At 33.4% G+C, this 17,188-nt stretch overlaps 1 protein-coding gene across 1 annotated transcript in view; it reads right to left on the minus strand.

The window, feature by feature from the left end:
• Positions 1 to 1,466: 1,466 nt before the first annotated feature.
• The window catches only part of LOC150105873 (neuropeptide S receptor-like), an 81,689-nt gene continuing 65,967 nt past the window's right edge, over positions 1,467 to 17,188 (minus strand). Inside the window, exons 3-4 of the mRNA XM_090393639.1 lie at positions 12,004 to 12,237; positions 1,467 to 2,178 (exon numbers count right to left, since the gene is read on the minus strand). Of these exons, the coding sequence (XP_090249765.1) occupies positions 1,501 to 2,178; positions 12,004 to 12,237 (912 nt within the window). The 3' untranslated portion in view covers positions 1,467 to 1,500. The remainder of the gene's footprint in view (positions 2,179 to 12,003; positions 12,238 to 17,188) is intronic.

Consider the following 17,188-nt stretch of genomic DNA (forward strand, 5'->3'; position numbering starts at 1 on the left):
TGGCCTCAAAGGTTCTAATTTTCTCTTAGCAAGTGAACAATTTAATGACTCTATCAATCATTATTCCATTCTACTTTGTCCCCATTATGTATAATATTTATTATTTAAGTCCACGGATTTTCATTGTTTATTGATATTTTTTATTCTTGACATAATAGAGTTTATTGTTAATATTATTTTTAATTGTTTAAATAGCATACTTTACATTTTGTTATTATCAGTGATTTTAATTGTTAAATATTTAATTTGTATTGTAATTTATTGTATCTTCTTCTTCTGCAGCTTCTCCCACTTAAGTGGGGTCACTGTTGGCTATGAGTCTCCTCCACACCTTCCTGTCTTGGGCTGTCACCACATCCAAGTTCTTCATCTTCAAGTCCTCTTCTACCAGCTCCCTCCATCTCTTCTTTGGCCGCCCACGCTTCCGCCTTCCTTGCACATCCATCTGCATGACCCTTCTTCCCACATATTCGTCCTCCCTCCTCATCACATGACCAAACCATCTCAACCTTGTAATTTATTGTATCATCATCATTATTACCAGCCTTATTTTGGACATGATATGATTGTGACGTCTGCATATCTCATTGGCTTGGACCATGACCTGGGTTCGATTCCCATCTACGATGTGAACAACCTTTATTAGGGCTTTTTTTAGTTAAAGGTGAGTTAGCCGGTCTTATATTGTAGGGGAAGGGTTTTCTCCGAAAAATCTCTCAAATCAGGCCATCAGGCCTATGAATATACATATCTAGACATAAAATCCTGCCATTAGGGATTGCAACAGGGTAGAAAGCTAGCTCAGTTACCAAATTTCATAAAAATGTGTCTAGTTCAGAACGTATTATATGCACATGATAGTATTACATAAAAGGATGTTTCATGCATATAAACGTAATAGACATGCAACAAATAGATGGTTACTGATTGTTTGCAATTCACATATCAACAAATTTAGATTTAATTCTTGCTGTAGTAATAAAGCACATCCTTGTGTCAAAATAGAAACTGGCTATTGCATTGATTGCTAATTGAAGTGACAAATATATCGATTTAAAAAAATAGATTTAATAATAATTATATCTATATGAAAGATGGTCAGTGTTTCTCATATATCCAAATAAAGCCTTTTTATGATTCAGATATATTTCCATTCTATTTAAAGGATTATATGCAGCAATAATTTTTCTGACATGAGCCGTATTTTTTTTATAATAATCCCGCCGATGAATGATGGTAAACACTCTAGCACAATAATCCTTTACATGATCAGATTTCTCAATTAAATTTTTTCCCCCTAAATGACCTTACTATTAATTTAATTGACATTTTTTATTATTTGATAATTTTTACTGTGTATACAATGAACTAAATTGTTACGCATCTAACATTGTTTAAAAACCTTTATTGTTACGACTGTTGAAGTTGCATATAATGAAAGTCAACAGAAGGTCAAATACTTTAATTACACGTATCAGATGTCAATGACAAATGATCCAACTACACTTGAGCAGTCTGATAATGATAGCGGTGTCGGAATCGGGGACTTTTCCTCAGTTGAGGAGATTCCATCTCTATGTCCGTCCTATCCACAGTGTGTTGACTGATGGTGCAACTATAATATGTATCACCTGATTCTAATCTACCGTTACAGGATTCGGTCCCCACACAGCTGCCAAGGTCTTTCTTTTTGTACACGATCTCTATGAACCCCTTTCTCACTCGGACGTTAAAGTAGCCGTAGAAGATGGGGTTCAGTGCGCTGTTAAGAAGGGCCAGAGTTTCCGCTCCCACAACGATGCTTTCTGGGACTTGAATGGTGTAGTTACTATAGATGCGGATGTTGTGAACCATGAAATACGGCGTCCAACACACAATGAAGCTGGCGATGATGCATACGGTGAGTTTCAGGGTTTTTATCTTTGCCCGCGGGATGTTAGAGGCAGCGTTTATGGAGCGTCGTAAGCGAACGGCATTCGTTTTGTTGGAACATTCCTTACCTGCTGCCCATACGGCGCGAAGAACGTTGACGTAGCAGTAGGTGATACACCCCGCGGGAATGATGAGAATGTAGATCGTTAACCAGCTGAAGTACAATTTTCTTTGCCACATTGCCGAATAACCTTTGCTGGCGCATTCGTAGTGAATTCGACCCGATTCCGTAACACCAGTTCCGACCTGAAATAAACGAAAAACTTTTTTTAATTGTTGATGATTTCCATTATTATTATTATTATTACGTGCAAGAAATTACGTGCAATCAAGAAATCCGACTCATCACGAGAGGGTACTTCACTCCGTAGAACCTATCATCTACTATACATAATCCTCCAACTATAACAACAAACAACGCCATCTACCAGCAACTGTTATGAATTACTCGGTAATTATGATTTTTTTTTTATTTTCTATTTTCTAATTAATATTCTGGTGGAGAAATTACTTGTTGGTTTCATTGATATCATTACCGGGATTTTTATCAAAATATTCCACTGCTAACATCAGATATCAGTTAAATAATCTACAGATCTGTTTGTTAAAAATGACAAATCTGTTTAATGTAACTAATTACCAAAATAATAATACATATTTAACAATTAAATCGTAATTAGAAATATTCAGATGTCCTTTATAATATTTAAATGAACATTTCTGTTTCATGTGAATTTAGGACATGTTATTATGCTATTTCCTTCCTCCTTCCTTGTAAACTGCAGTCAGCTGAGTAATTAGAGAGGTAATTAAATACGTACCATATGCTAAGCCGTAAATGGATGTGACAGGGGGCACAACATGTACGTCTAGTTGATTACCTTCTCAAAGTTCTTGGCCAAAGTTTCAATACTTTTCAACATTTCAGTGTGCCACGCAAGTCAAGTCATTATAACTAAATTAAGCGCAATGCATTTAAAAATGAATTTTAAATATATATTATTGTTGTTGTTATTATTTTAAATAACAGTTCAAAGTTTCAGAAATACTACTTCCAACCAACTCTTTGCCAAATTTTGTTTTAAAGGACATAAGTTCAAGGCGAATGAAATATTCCTATTTTGTTTATTAAAACATTAATAAATATTTAATGCTAATTCATTTCTACTACGCTTGTGTTTAGATGAGAATATTTTTGTTTTCCATCTAAACACGAAACCGTAGTAGAAATGAATTAACATTAAATATGTACTTTTATTTCATTTATTATAAATTACATTACAGAACATATCTGCAGAAAAATAATATTTATTTATTGCGTTTATAATATTTATTTATATAAATTACATTACAGAACATATCTAAAAAAATAATATTTATTTATTGTGTTTATAATATTTATTTATTTATATTTATTTAATTGTGCTTATTTAAAATTTTAAAGCTATAATAAAACCGATATGACTATTCTAACTCCTAACGTCTCTATTAATAGATTAATAGAGATTTTTAAATTTAAATACAAATCATTAGTGTGCAAAATCAATTTCTCTTTTGATAAAAATTAATAGGTGTATTATAAATTTCTATTTATTTTATTTAATAAATGAAATTTCTATATTTTATTTTAAAAATTACAATTGAAATTTTACTACTGTTATTGTTTTAAATAATTATATAATGCTTTAATTAAGAAAAATATAGTATTTAACTTTCGCACTATCACACGACAGTTACTATGGATTTGTTAATAGAAATAAGCCACTATGCTTGAATATATGTAAACGGCAGTTGAAGATGATTTTTGAAATAATTTACCCATTTTAATAATTTTTTTTTTTACTATATATATATATATATATTGCAGCGTCGCCATTAGTCGACAAGCAAAGTCTATCACCAATAAGCAATAGCAGCTGCAATGATTCATCCACTTCTAACTTATCACAGCCTTTGGCAGGATAGTTGCTAATCAGCAGTCGAAGTGTTCGTTTCTCTCGTTGCAATTTTTGTATCTTGTCGTGACTCTATCATGTCCAGTAATAGAAATAATACTACTGATGAAAATTCCAACATAAAAAAAAAAAAAATAGGCGAGGAAAGCTTTAAGTTTAGATATTAAAATGAAGCTGATTAAGCATATGACCAAGGAAAGAAAGTCAGTGAAATAGCACAAGATGAAAAACTATCGCATTCAACTGTTTCAACAATTCTAAAAGATAAATCAAGAATAATGGAGGCAACCAATGTGAAATGTACAATTTTAACTAAAAAAAAAAAAAAATAGATGGATAAATTTATGAAATGGAGAAGCTTTTAATGATATGGATAGATGATCAAATCAACAAGAATATTCCTCTCAGTTTGTTTACGATTCAAACAAAAGCACGCAGCCTATTTGATTATTTAAGGAAACAACAAGATAAATACGGCGAGCGTACATTTAACGCCAGTAAACGTGGGTTTTATCGATTCAAAAGCCCCTTTTAACTTACATAACATACGAATAACGAGAGAAGCTGCTAGTTCCGATTTTGAAACTGCCGAAATTTTCAAGAAAAATCTGAAATAAACACATATCAAAAATGGTGATTTTTGATATGTGTTTATGTACTTTTTTCTTAAATTTTTCTTAATTTTGTACTTATGTATTTATATGTATATGTGCTAATAAATAATTTATAAATGTTTATGTAAGTGTATACATTTTTAACTGGTTGAAGTTAGATAGAAACTTAATTTATTAAAAAATATTATAGCAGAATTAAGAATTAACAGAAGTCCTCGACTTACGTCAGAATCGACTTACGACGGAGACTTTGGAACGTAATAACCTTGTCGTAAGTTGAGGACTACGTACCTATACACACACACACACATATATATATATATATATATATATATATATATATATATATATATATTTAAAGTTCTACATGCATCATTACTTCGGCCGTTAACGTGTATTTTCACAGCGGTGATTGTGTACATGGCTGCTGGGTTGGTCCACGCTTTGCAGTGAGAAGTAATTAATTTATCCAATATATTTTAATTAATTATATTTTATTTTATTATGTTCATTATATAAAAATCATAAATAATATCAGATATCAGGTAAATAATAAATAGTAAATAAATAATAATAATAATAATAATAATAATAATAAATAAATAAATGATAAATAATATCAGATCAATAAGAAATAGTTAACTTCGAGCCAAGTTAAGTTAAATTTCTTAAACGTTTTTACTGCATTTTTCGCATTGTGCTTTCCCCCCCCCCCCTTTTTATGTAGTATTAACATTCCAACGAATCTCTCTCTCTCTTAAGATCAAATTCTTCAAAAGAGAAGGAATTATATATAAAAGAAAAGAAAAAAATAGGAACTTCAAGAATTATTAAAAAACGTCAGATATGTGTAAAATTAATAACCTGTCTTGTTATTAATTTTCTCATAATACTAAGCCAACGAATGTGATAAAATCCTTTCTAAAACTTAATCAGAACATATTTCAAACATCCGCCAATATCTGTAGGCAATTTGATTTCTTAAAATGGAATTAAAAGCGGGAATGTTCGTTCAAAAGCAAAAATACTCTCATGAAGGAAGAAAGAGGTAAAAGACCCTTTTCATTATCCAGCATGGAAAGAAAAATCGATAAAAATATTCTTCGAAAGACACGCGCTTCAATTGGAATATTTAATTGCATCCACCCTTCGTATTTGTCTCATTTAAAGGTCGTATTGATAATTTTCGTTTTTCCGAAGATCGACTATCCGAATTCGATCTGTCAACAGTTCTTATTAATACCACGTATATATGCTCGTGTAACACAAAGAACTGTATCTAATTTAACGATCTTGAGTTAAAGATCTTTAAATAAAGACAGCAATGTAACGAGGAAAATTAATAAATTAGAGGAGAACTAGAATTTTACATAATGGAAAAGGAATCCTGATTCACGAGTTCGTCTAACGATAGTAAATATCACTCTAGTTGAAAAATATCTCTTCTTCCAGAAGCTAAATGGCCCGTTTAAGCTAGCCTGTCACGAGCTAGGTAACATTCCCTATGTAAATAATGGGCTATTCTCACATACCAAGTATGCATGCGCACGAGAATGTGATGCAGAAAGAGCAACAAATTTTTCTGACTTATTTTACGCTGCCATCGTAGCCATTAACTCTTTTTCTTGTAATGCAATTTCTTACTTCGTAACGATGCTACAAACATGTTTATTTATTGAAGAGAAAAACAATAAAAATTACACTTTCAACAATGGGATTAAACGCCCATTTGTACACGTGACAATTGACTATTTCAACTTTATTCATAAACGTGAATGACATCGACGCATTGTTGACCATTTCAACAATGTTTTGATGTCAACAGTGAAATATCAAATTATATTTGAATGTCATTTTCGGAGCTTAGTCATTATGGCCATTTACAAACTATGGGATTAATGTTTCCATTCTCTTCAGTATCCCATTTATTTGAATATTGGATAATGTGACGTGGGAACTCTCGATGTCATGCAAAGTGATACATCGAGGATATAAGCTGCATGCTTTGTGATGTAAAGTCTCGGTTGTCACTTGAACAGAGGTGTTAAGTGATTATGAAAGGCATTTATATTAAATGAACACATTGCGTAGGTAGTAGGGAGACGTAGGAAGGTATTTAACTTACGTCGGATTAAGAGAGAATAATTATCATTTGCTAAGTGCAAAAGAATTTTCGCAACGCCTAAAGATGCTCAATACATTCAGGAGGGCAAATAATAATTTTTTAATTAAATTAAATTTATTTAAAAAAATCTATCATTAGATGGATTGATTGAACACTTCCCACTTTCTAAGGTTTTGAAGGTACCGACGTTTTATTGGTTATAGAAAGTAAGACCGCACTTTTGGGGTTTACTGCTACCATTTTTTTTTTCTTTTTTGATAAGTGCGACTCTATCAGTGGCGAATTCTCCATGCTTTCTGCGCAAGCTCATTAATTGAGAAAGAAGTAATATTTATTTGTTAATAAATGCATGCATTTATAAGCATTCCATTTAGGTTTTTATTTTTGTAGACAGAAGACGTTTTAAGCTTGCGCGGCAATAATTGAGCTTTGCGTTGTGTATCGAAAGCCGACGCTAGTCAAGCTACCTTGGCTTGTTCGGTTGTGGGAGCATCCACAGGTCCTCGCTTCAGCACTTTAATTTCATGCGCACGCATAGCCATTTCCTCTCCCTGCACGTCATCTCACCCTGTTGCTTAAACACGAGCCATACGCAGTCAAAGTAGCTCTAGCCAGTGAGCTTCAGCCAGCCCATGTTGCTTGGGAAAATTAAGTTACAACCAACTTTTTATGACGATGTTATTGACCAGTTCATAAAGAAGAACTGTAGGGTAGAATTTGTATTCAAGTAGCTAAATTGAAAAGATAGAATATCATTTGTAAAAAAAAAAAATGTTTATTTGTATGATTAAATGTACATAAATTTCTAAATACAGTACGTAGTTTTAAATGGTCAGTAATTCATTATTCCGCTAATCAGACTTCACTCACACCTCTCATTCCCTGAATGATAACAAGAGCAAGCGTGAATTTCAAGACCAGCATTCTCCCCTGGACTCTATATGCACATACCGGCCACTGAATTAGAAACTTTTATTTAATATCGTGTTGGACCTCCTTTAACTCGAATTACAGTAGATACGATTTGGTATACATCCCACAAGAGGTCTGATTGCATCTACAACATACCCCGCGTTCACCAGACAGTCGTTTAACTGGCTCACATTTGACGGAAGTAGACTTTGCTTTGGAATCTGTTATTCATTCATGTCCTACACATTCTCAATGGGGTTCAGATGCGGGCTTTTGTAGTGGCCAGGGAAGATAATCGAAGTCGCTGTCATGCTCGCTAAACTAAACAGTTCTTGCACGATGGAGAGTAGCATTGTCTTCAATGAAACAACAGTCACTTGCTGGATAACATTGCGGAATGCACCTGATCGGAAACAAAGTTCATATATTCTTTGAAGGACATCCAACTTTTCAGCAATATCAAGGGACCAGCTGCGTACCAACAGATGTACTGCCCAAACCATGACACCACCTCCAGAACCTCGAGTTGTGTTTACAAGGCAAGCTGGATTCGTTGTTGATGGGGTTCCTACTAAACACTCTGTCTACCGTCGGTACAAAAGGTGTACCGCGCCTCGTCGGACCATATGCCTTTCCTGACACTACTGTAGACGAACTTTCCGGTTCGTTCTTCATAGATATCAGTGGTTGTTTCCGTATAGAAATGTGAGTGGCTATACCGATCCTCTTCAGTTCCCTGAGTATGGTTCGAAGAGATATGAGTCACGAACGGCTTTCGTTAAATTCTTCGGTCAATTGCTACAAACAGGAAGTTCTGTTTGGTCGTACATCTCATTCCTGAGAGACTATCTTAGTACCACAGTTACGCCTCTTAGACCCAAAGTGTGTTATTTTTCCACTGATTAAACACCCGGGATATCTGACCTTTGAGAAACCAGTCAGCTCCGCTGTTATCAACATGGTGGCTCCGGCTAGACGGACACCGACAATAAGCCCTTTATCGAACTCCGAAAGATCCTTTATTTTTTTCCCATTGTGGTCAAACTATTGATGATTATTGACCAGATCGCAATTTTTCTGCAACAATATAATTTACCATCTTGATTATTTAATTGAAGTGTATTATTCTTTTGGTATAAGGTTTGTTTCCGTTTGCAATAACATTTATTCTGATATTTACACACACACACACACCCACACACCCACACACACACACACACAAAGTCCCGTTTGTTGGACACCTTGGCATCATTTATCACGGAATTCAAAACTCCTTTGATTTTATAATTTTCCGTCCTTTCTGTCCGATTTAATTTTGAAATTTTAAACCTCTACAAGTATTTCAGTGGCAGTTCTTGTACCTTATTACATCCATCGACCTGGACACATCTTTTTAGCCTTCTTCACACTTAATTACTTTTACAACGAAATTACTTTTAAATTTGTTGTGGAAAAGTTGACAAACTAATCTTTGCGTTTCATAAATTTTATTTGTTTCTCTATCAAAAATTTCCTTCTTTTGTTTCGAAATATAAAACTTTGATTGCATTTAAAAATAGTCCAATAAAATAAAATAAAATTTCATTCTTGGAATTAATGTAAGTTTTTGTTCAAAGAAGCAGGTTCTTCATCTGATAGTATTGTAACATCATGAAGGGGTGGTAAATATATTTGATAAATTTGTTTTTCAAAGCTAATTCCGTTTTCATAGATAATAACTTACCAATCAGTGCGTGATTTCTGATTCCTCATCGCTAAATTACTTTAACATAAACGCACTAATGATGAAGCGGTCAATTTTTATCTCAATCCCTATTTCATTCCAAAAATAATGAAATTATACAGACCTTACCCGCGAGAGATACAGTATCACGGCTGGACACTTTTCTGTCCGAAACAAACATACAACGAAAGCACTCCGCGCTTCTCTTCTTTAAATGTGGTATAATTATGACGAAACTATGGATTTAAAGATGTCAACCATAAGTAAGGATTCTTAACAGAATGAGTTTGGGCTACAAAATTAATTTCTTTACGAAAGACAGGTTCAGACGTGTACAAACATGTTCATGCATGTCTCCATTCATTTTCGAAAATGAATTTTTAATTTTTAAATAAAATCAATGTGTATGAAAATACAATTGATATACCTTACTTACATAAATGAAATATATTATAAATTCACAAGTCTTTGACAAAATACTCTATTGTTATATGTATATGTATTTCTATTGTATTGTTATATAAGATATGGGAATAATGTTTAAATATATTTTTGAACAAGTATATCTTTATTTTATTTTACAATAAGCAATAATATTTATAAATATTTTGTAAACTTTCATATGTATATAAAGTCAGTAAAATATTATTTATTTTTTAAATAAATTAAATAATAATAGTAACAATTTTCTTACACCATAAATTATTATATATTTCTTAAATTCAATAAATTTCCAAGATATTTATTTCTATTTCGGAGGGTAATGGATGGCAATGCTGTAGCTAATGAAGTTCTAACTGAGGCTCGGCTATTGCTGTTACTCTCCTGCCATGATCAGAGCTTTATTAATTAAAATAATTTCTATTTCGTCTCTAGTTGGAGATGTTAACTGTACGCTGGAAGAATTTAAAATCGAAAACCCAATTTTAAAGGTTAGATACAAGTAAATGAAACAAGTTATGATTTGCACAGTACCATACGGATTCTTCTCTTTCTCTTAGATAAGAAGTTGTTAATGTAACCGAAAGCACAGATGTTCTCCTACACATGGAAAGGTAGTTTCGAACGTGTATCTCATGAAATAAGCTGAAGAAGGTGGATTTAACATACTATATTTAGTAAGTTTAATAGCATGTCAATAACGAATGTACACCGTGAAAGTTTTCACAGGCTATAGCTGTTATGATCAAACTTGCAAAACTTGGGCTTGTACTTTTACAGTCATTCATTGGAGAAAACGTCTCAGGGCTATAAAAATTTATTTCATCTTTTTTATTTATTTATTTCATTTTAACAAATTTTGCAGATCCTGAGAGTATGTGTGTGACAGAATCCATACTCTAGTTGAGAGATTTTTAGGCAAAGTTGGTAATATCGCACTTAATATTTTTGTTTTAATAGATAATAGTAATTTTTTGATTGCTAAAATATTTACACATATAATAAACATCTTGAGTGACATTGCAACATAATTTTACAGAATTCAGCTCTAAGTGCTGCATTTTCTACATTGATTTCAAATAAATTTTTAATAATATTTATTTGCCTCTATATTATGTATTTGCAACCCATGTTCTTCTATGTTAACAATGAAGATTATTCAGAATGTTTTGTATAATAATTTTTTTTTGTTTATATAATTTTTTAATTATAAGAATAATTTATTACATTATTTTTTCATGTTACATGAGAGTATTAACTTTACTGGTATATTTTCCAGAGTTCGTGTTTTAATGTTCTGTAGTTATCTATGTGTTTTAAATTTCTTAGTAGGTTATTGAGTTGCATGGATACCTGATGTGATCTTACAAAAGAACCGTATGAATTGTTGAAGGGCATAGGGATGTAGAGGGTTGTTGTAGGTCATGTTATACGATATGTGTCTCTATTGTTTCAATTTTAATGCCCAGAATTCTGTGTATCGCCATGTGCTTGTCGGATATTGGTTGTTGCGTGTAAGGTGTCCAGATCACTGTTGACACGATTTTCCTGTGTAATGTTTCTAATTTTGTTAGATGGCTGTTTGATGTGTTTACATAGACTGTTATATCGTATCTGAGTAGGGATTCGCAGATACGGTGATATAGCAGTTTTTTTTTATGTTGGATGGAATAATGTCTTTAACTTGGAAGAGTTTTGCTGCGATGAGTTTGGTGTGTAGGTATTCTATAAGTTTTGTCCATTTAAGGTGGGAATCTATATAGAGACCGAGGCATTTTGCATGTGTTACAGGTTTGATGTCGGGCCATTGGCAAGTATTTTTGTTGTTAATACAGCGGTGTGTGTGACAGCGTATCGATAGTGATGCGGGGCGTATGATTCTTGGGTTGTGTATTATCAACAGCTGCGTTTTGGTGCCGTTGATTAGAATTGCGTTTTGGCGGAGGTATGTTGTGATTTCATTTAGGTCTTGTTGTGCTTTGCAGAGAGCCGTGTTGATGTCTGTGTGGATTGCTAGTAGTGCAGTGCTACGTACTGTGACGTAATAATAAAAAACAACAACAATAATAATAATAATAGCAGCAGCAAAATCGCGACTAGAACCGAGATTTTTTTCAACTAATAAGTATTTTTCATTTGAGTGATTATAAGTTTAATATTCACATTTCATATTTTAGCATTATACAGCAGCTTCAATAATTTAGAATTAAATAGTTAATATTTTTATTTAACATATTCATTGATACATATTCGGAAATGCTTTGAAAGTTTCACAAACGCATGCACAGTGATCACACTCACCTGTAGAAACACAAATATTTGTGGAATGGCCAAAATGAAAGCTAAAATCCAGGAGGCAGCAATCATCTTTTTAGCTTGTGCCACACCTCCTGTTGAACGTAATGGACTGCAGATAGCTTGATAGCGATCGTAACTCATAGTGGTCAAAATGAAGGTAGTACTGGCAAGTGTTACTATTTGCGCATAGACGATAGCCTTGCATGCTGCCTCTCCTAACACCCACCCGCCAAACACCTATAATGAAAAGAAAAAAAAATTAATAACGTCTTAAACAAAAAGAAATCTTCTGTAGAGGCATCTACCCACAGTCCAATTGATAACATCTTTTCGGTTTGTTTGCTTTGTCTCATCAATCGAGTTAATTCCCTTGTGTATTTACCAATTTTCGCTTGCTTGACAACTCTTTTCCGGACACCATTAATCCAATTCATCCACAACAGTGATAATTGTTTCCGTTTCTAACTTTGTTATACTTGACCAACTTCTTTCCTTAGTCAGTGACAGACAGCGCCATCTAGTGGAATATGTTAAGAACACCGCGTACAACTGAAACAATTGCATTCTTTGGCCAAGTATTTTTATTACAAAGATAAAAACTGCTTGCTAAGCCAGTTATTATGAGTCCTGACTTCTGTTTCTGATGATTTCACATAAATCATCGTTATCAGGATCGAAATTAAAATGTACTGTCATCTTTCTTTTTTTTTTTCTTCTTTTAACAGATATCGATTAACTATTATCCCCGTCTATAGGAGCATCTTTCTCCCGCCTTCTCTTTTATACGTTCGGAACTGTTACGCCCATTAAATGTTTTAATCGAGACTTTTATTTCGCTGATCCGATAGAACTATAACCATTCTTTGTAGTGAGTTCGGAGCAAAGACATCTTTAATCTGCCATTAAAAAAGGGTATTAATCATTCTGTCTTCGTATGTTTAAAATATGAATGAAACGGTTTTTTGTGTTAAAAAAAACGCGTAAAATAAAACGATTGACGTTGCAATTGTATTCAGAACTGAAATCGAAAAATAAGACAGTAAAAAAAATTGACTTTTAAAATTGATTTTATATTTTCCTAGATGGCGCTGTCTACTACGAATTCTTTCTTTGGATATTTAAATCTTGAATACATTTTGTTAATTCATAATGAAGTCAAGCGAAAATAGAATCCAGTTTTTTTGGCACATATTAATATTATTTTTCTACAGATCATGAGAGTGCAACGAATTGTGAGACGAGAAAATTATAAAAAAAATTGTAAAAAAATTGTAAAAACAATTTTTTTTAATAATATTTTAGAAAAATATAAAAAAAAATCGCCTTTATATGCAAAATACGTCACATGATTCTGAATGAGAGAGAGAGAGAGAGAGAGAGAGAGAGAGAGAGAGAGAGAGAGAGAGAGAGAGACATACAGTATCTACACCCTCTGTCCAAAAAGAAACGGAACTTTTCGAAAATAGAAGAAACTAGTGGCGCCACCTGTTGTATCTTTTTGTTGTCGAAAGCGGCAACCTTCATTAGTATTCTTTCAACTGTTTATTACATTTGTTTCATTAGAAGCCGAGTTATAGTGCCAAGAGTGACAGTGTGTTTTGACGAACGGTTGTTGGAAAATGAGTTTCAAACAGAGAGCTGCAATTGGCTTTTGTGTTAAACTTGGTAAAAGTTTTACCAAAACGCATCAATTACTTCAAAGTGGTCGTGAGACGCTTGAGGACGACGAAAAGCAGGGTCGGCCAAAAACTGGACTGAGCGAAGTTAACATCCAAAAAGTGCGTGATTGCATCAAAGAAAACCTGAAATCGTCCGTGAGATTGATTGAAGATGAATTGGGGATTCCAAAACCAACTGTGCGCAACATTTTGACCGAGTTTGGGCCTTCGTAAATTGAATTCGCGATTTGTTCCCCACAAGTTGACCGACGACCAAAAAATGTATCGAATTGAACACTGCAAAGGCCTCATTAAATCCGCTCGTAAGGACTCAAAGTTCGTCGTTACTGGTGACGAAACGTGGTCTTTTGAGTATGAGCCGGAAACAGAGTGCTGAGTGGAGACCACCAGGAGAGGGGCATCCGAAAAAAAAAAAAAAAAAAAAAAAAGAGTCGCTTGGAGAAGTCAAAAGTAAAGACAATGCTGATTTGTTTCTACGATTCCAAGGGCATTAATCGTTCCGCCTAGCCAAACGGTCAATGGTGAGTTTTATCTAGAAGTTTTGAAGCGATTGATAGCGAGAATTCGTCACGTACGGCATGAATATCGTTACGACCGACCGTTCGTCAAAACACACTGTCACCCTTGGCACTGTAACTCAGCTTCTAATGAAACAGATGTCATAAACAGTTGGCACAACACTAATGAAGGTTGCCGCTTTCGACAACAAAAAGATACAACAGGTGGCACCACTAGTTTCTTTTTTTTCGAAAAGTTCGGTTTCTTTTTGGACAGAGGGTGCATACAGGGGAAATTTTACAGTTCGTGGTAGGTGTTTGTGGGTGGGTAGGTGTATAATAATAATAATAATAATAATAATAAATTAGAAATAACCATAATTATTATAATACTTGTAATAATATTATAATCCATACCAAATCAAATTTAATTGTGGGTGATATAAACCAATACTAAGAATCGAAAGATTGTTTTAAATAGTTTCGTTATTATTATTATTATTATTTAGAAATAGTAAATATCTAGTTAAATAATTAAAAAAAAAAGAATTTATTTGTCTAAATGATGAAGTAATATTTTATATTTACATATTTATTCTGAACACCTTTTAAGAATCTAAATGAAGCAAAATAAAATTAAATCTCGATGGGTGTAACTATTATTATCACTTGACAGGATCAGTCGACCGTGAGATGCGGTCGATTGGTTCATTAATGCCCTTGGGGGTAACGGATGGCAACAATGCAATGCTGAACCAATGAAGTTTAACTGAGGTTCGGCTGTTGCTCTTACTCCCTTGGGCGATGAGTTTTTGAGTTCGCTCTCTTAAGGTTTTTGCCTTAAAGGAGCACTTTGAGTCTCCGGGGAAGGTGTTCTCCGGCACGGCCCGCTGAGGGGCTTTGTTGGTGAATTATTTTCCTCGGAATTTGAGCGGTTCTGCTCAGTGGTCGGGGAGCCCGTCACTGAGTGGAACCAATGCTGAGATTAGGACGGTCTTTCGCCCACTATGGAGTGGCCTAGAGATCGTCCGTATATTTTTGAGATTTCACCTTTACTTACATAGTCGGTGATTGATTCATTCAATCCAATACCCTTGGAGGGTAATGGATGGCAATGCTGTAGCCAAAGAAGTTATAACTGAGGCTCGGCTATTGCTGTTACCCTCCTGCCATGATCAGAGCTTTAATCGCTCAATAACAACTTATCCATACACTGTCCTCTACAGATAACGGGGAAGATGAAAAGCATTCTTGCTTCGCCCCTTTAAGCCAGTCCTTATAAAGACTGTAACTATTATTAAATTAATATAGTATTAGGTACTGCAGTTGTATGAAATAGAATATTTTTACTTAATACAAAGTAGATTTTTAAACACTTTTTTTAATTTAAGAAAAACCTATTATGCTTTATATTTATATAAAGGACCATTCAAGTAACAAAGCTTAATAATGTAATTATATTATAATTGTCATACTGCACTCTAATTATATATACTACGCTATACTCTAATTATTATACTACACAATATTATTATTATTAATTATTATTATACGTTAAAGTTCAATTTAAAAGAAAATAAAATGTTGTCAAGTTTGTACTGTGCTGACATATTTTTGCTTCTACCTTAAAGTGAAAGTAATGCAGATGGCGCTTTCGTATAAACATATCAACAATGATATAATCTTACTGTATGAAAGACTGTTTTTTGTTGTTGTTAATTTTCTCTCTGGTAAAAGATGACAATAATTAAGTCGACACAGTGCATCTGCATGTACGCAACTGTTCCTTTTTAAGAATATTTCTGAGGCAGCGAGGTTAATTAATTTAGTCTTTACAGCGGACAGTCCAAGGAAGAAGGATTTGTGTGCGTTTTACGGCTGATTACTTCATCAAAGAGAACTCATCAAACATGCACAAGAGATGAAAAGTAAAGTGTTATCCAGTACTACGTTTGGGAATCAAGGAGAAAAAAAAAAGTGGTTTCAACTTAGTAGAACACAGAAAGGGGTTTGCACTTCGTCGAGGTCACCATGACAACCGAAATCGAATATTGTTTTACTTGGACAATTGAGCACACAGTTGTTGTATTAAAAATAACTCGCAAGAGTATTTATATGATTTCAATTGTTATTTACAATACAAAAGCATATCAACCAGCTCTTATCGTATTTTTTTATAAATCAAAGCAATGGCATGCTTTTATTTGATGATAAAAAATATTTACTTATTGGATATCGAAAACATTTAGAGGAACAGCTATTGGAAACTCAATTTAACTTGGATTCTACGCTTCAATAGCTCTTCCAGCAAGTGTTTGAATATCTCATGTACTGATAGGTTTTGGTTGTATAATCCCTTTTTGTAGAATGTTCTTTCTCCTTTAAATATTTACAATTTTTTTTATTCAACAGTGCATCAAGGCGGAGAAGCAATAGTTTGAATACGTAATCTACAAATACTTGTTTTATATTTGATGCTAAAAAAGAACACAAGATTTGAAATATGAATAGAAATATATATTCACAGTTCTTCCTGCTCTCTGTATGAACAAACATGCGAAGTATTCTTTTTTTTGTGTGAAATCTTTAATATGTGCCGAGAAACACATCAATATAACGAGACAAAGAAACCAATACAGACAGAAATATTTCTCATCTACAAGAGAAATGTGAACTGCTTTTCTTGCGAGAATTGCGATACTTCTTTTTTTGCTGATTTATCATAAAATCATAAAAGAAAAAGAGTTTGTTTCTGTGAAAAAGTAAAACTGTGCCCATTCGCCAAACGTTTGTTTAAAAATTCTTAAGAGTCCACTCATGGCTAGAAATAATGAAGATTTATGCCCCACCCATATGAACTGTCCACGTTTTTTTATGCTATCATCATTTGATTGCTTTGCTTTTGATAAACATCTGTCACTAAAGTGAACGTAGTTATAACAAGTGGGTGTGAGCTCTTAAAGGACGTATTTAAATAACCTGGCGGATGTAATCGATAATCTTTTCTTCCTC

This window comes from Typopeltis vanoorti, chromosome 6, assembly GCF_054136105.1.
Source record: "Typopeltis vanoorti isolate ZY-2024b chromosome 6, IOZ_Tvanoo_1.0, whole genome shotgun sequence".
In the NCBI taxonomy this organism is placed as follows: Eukaryota; Metazoa; Arthropoda; class Arachnida; order Uropygi; family Thelyphonidae; genus Typopeltis; species Typopeltis vanoorti.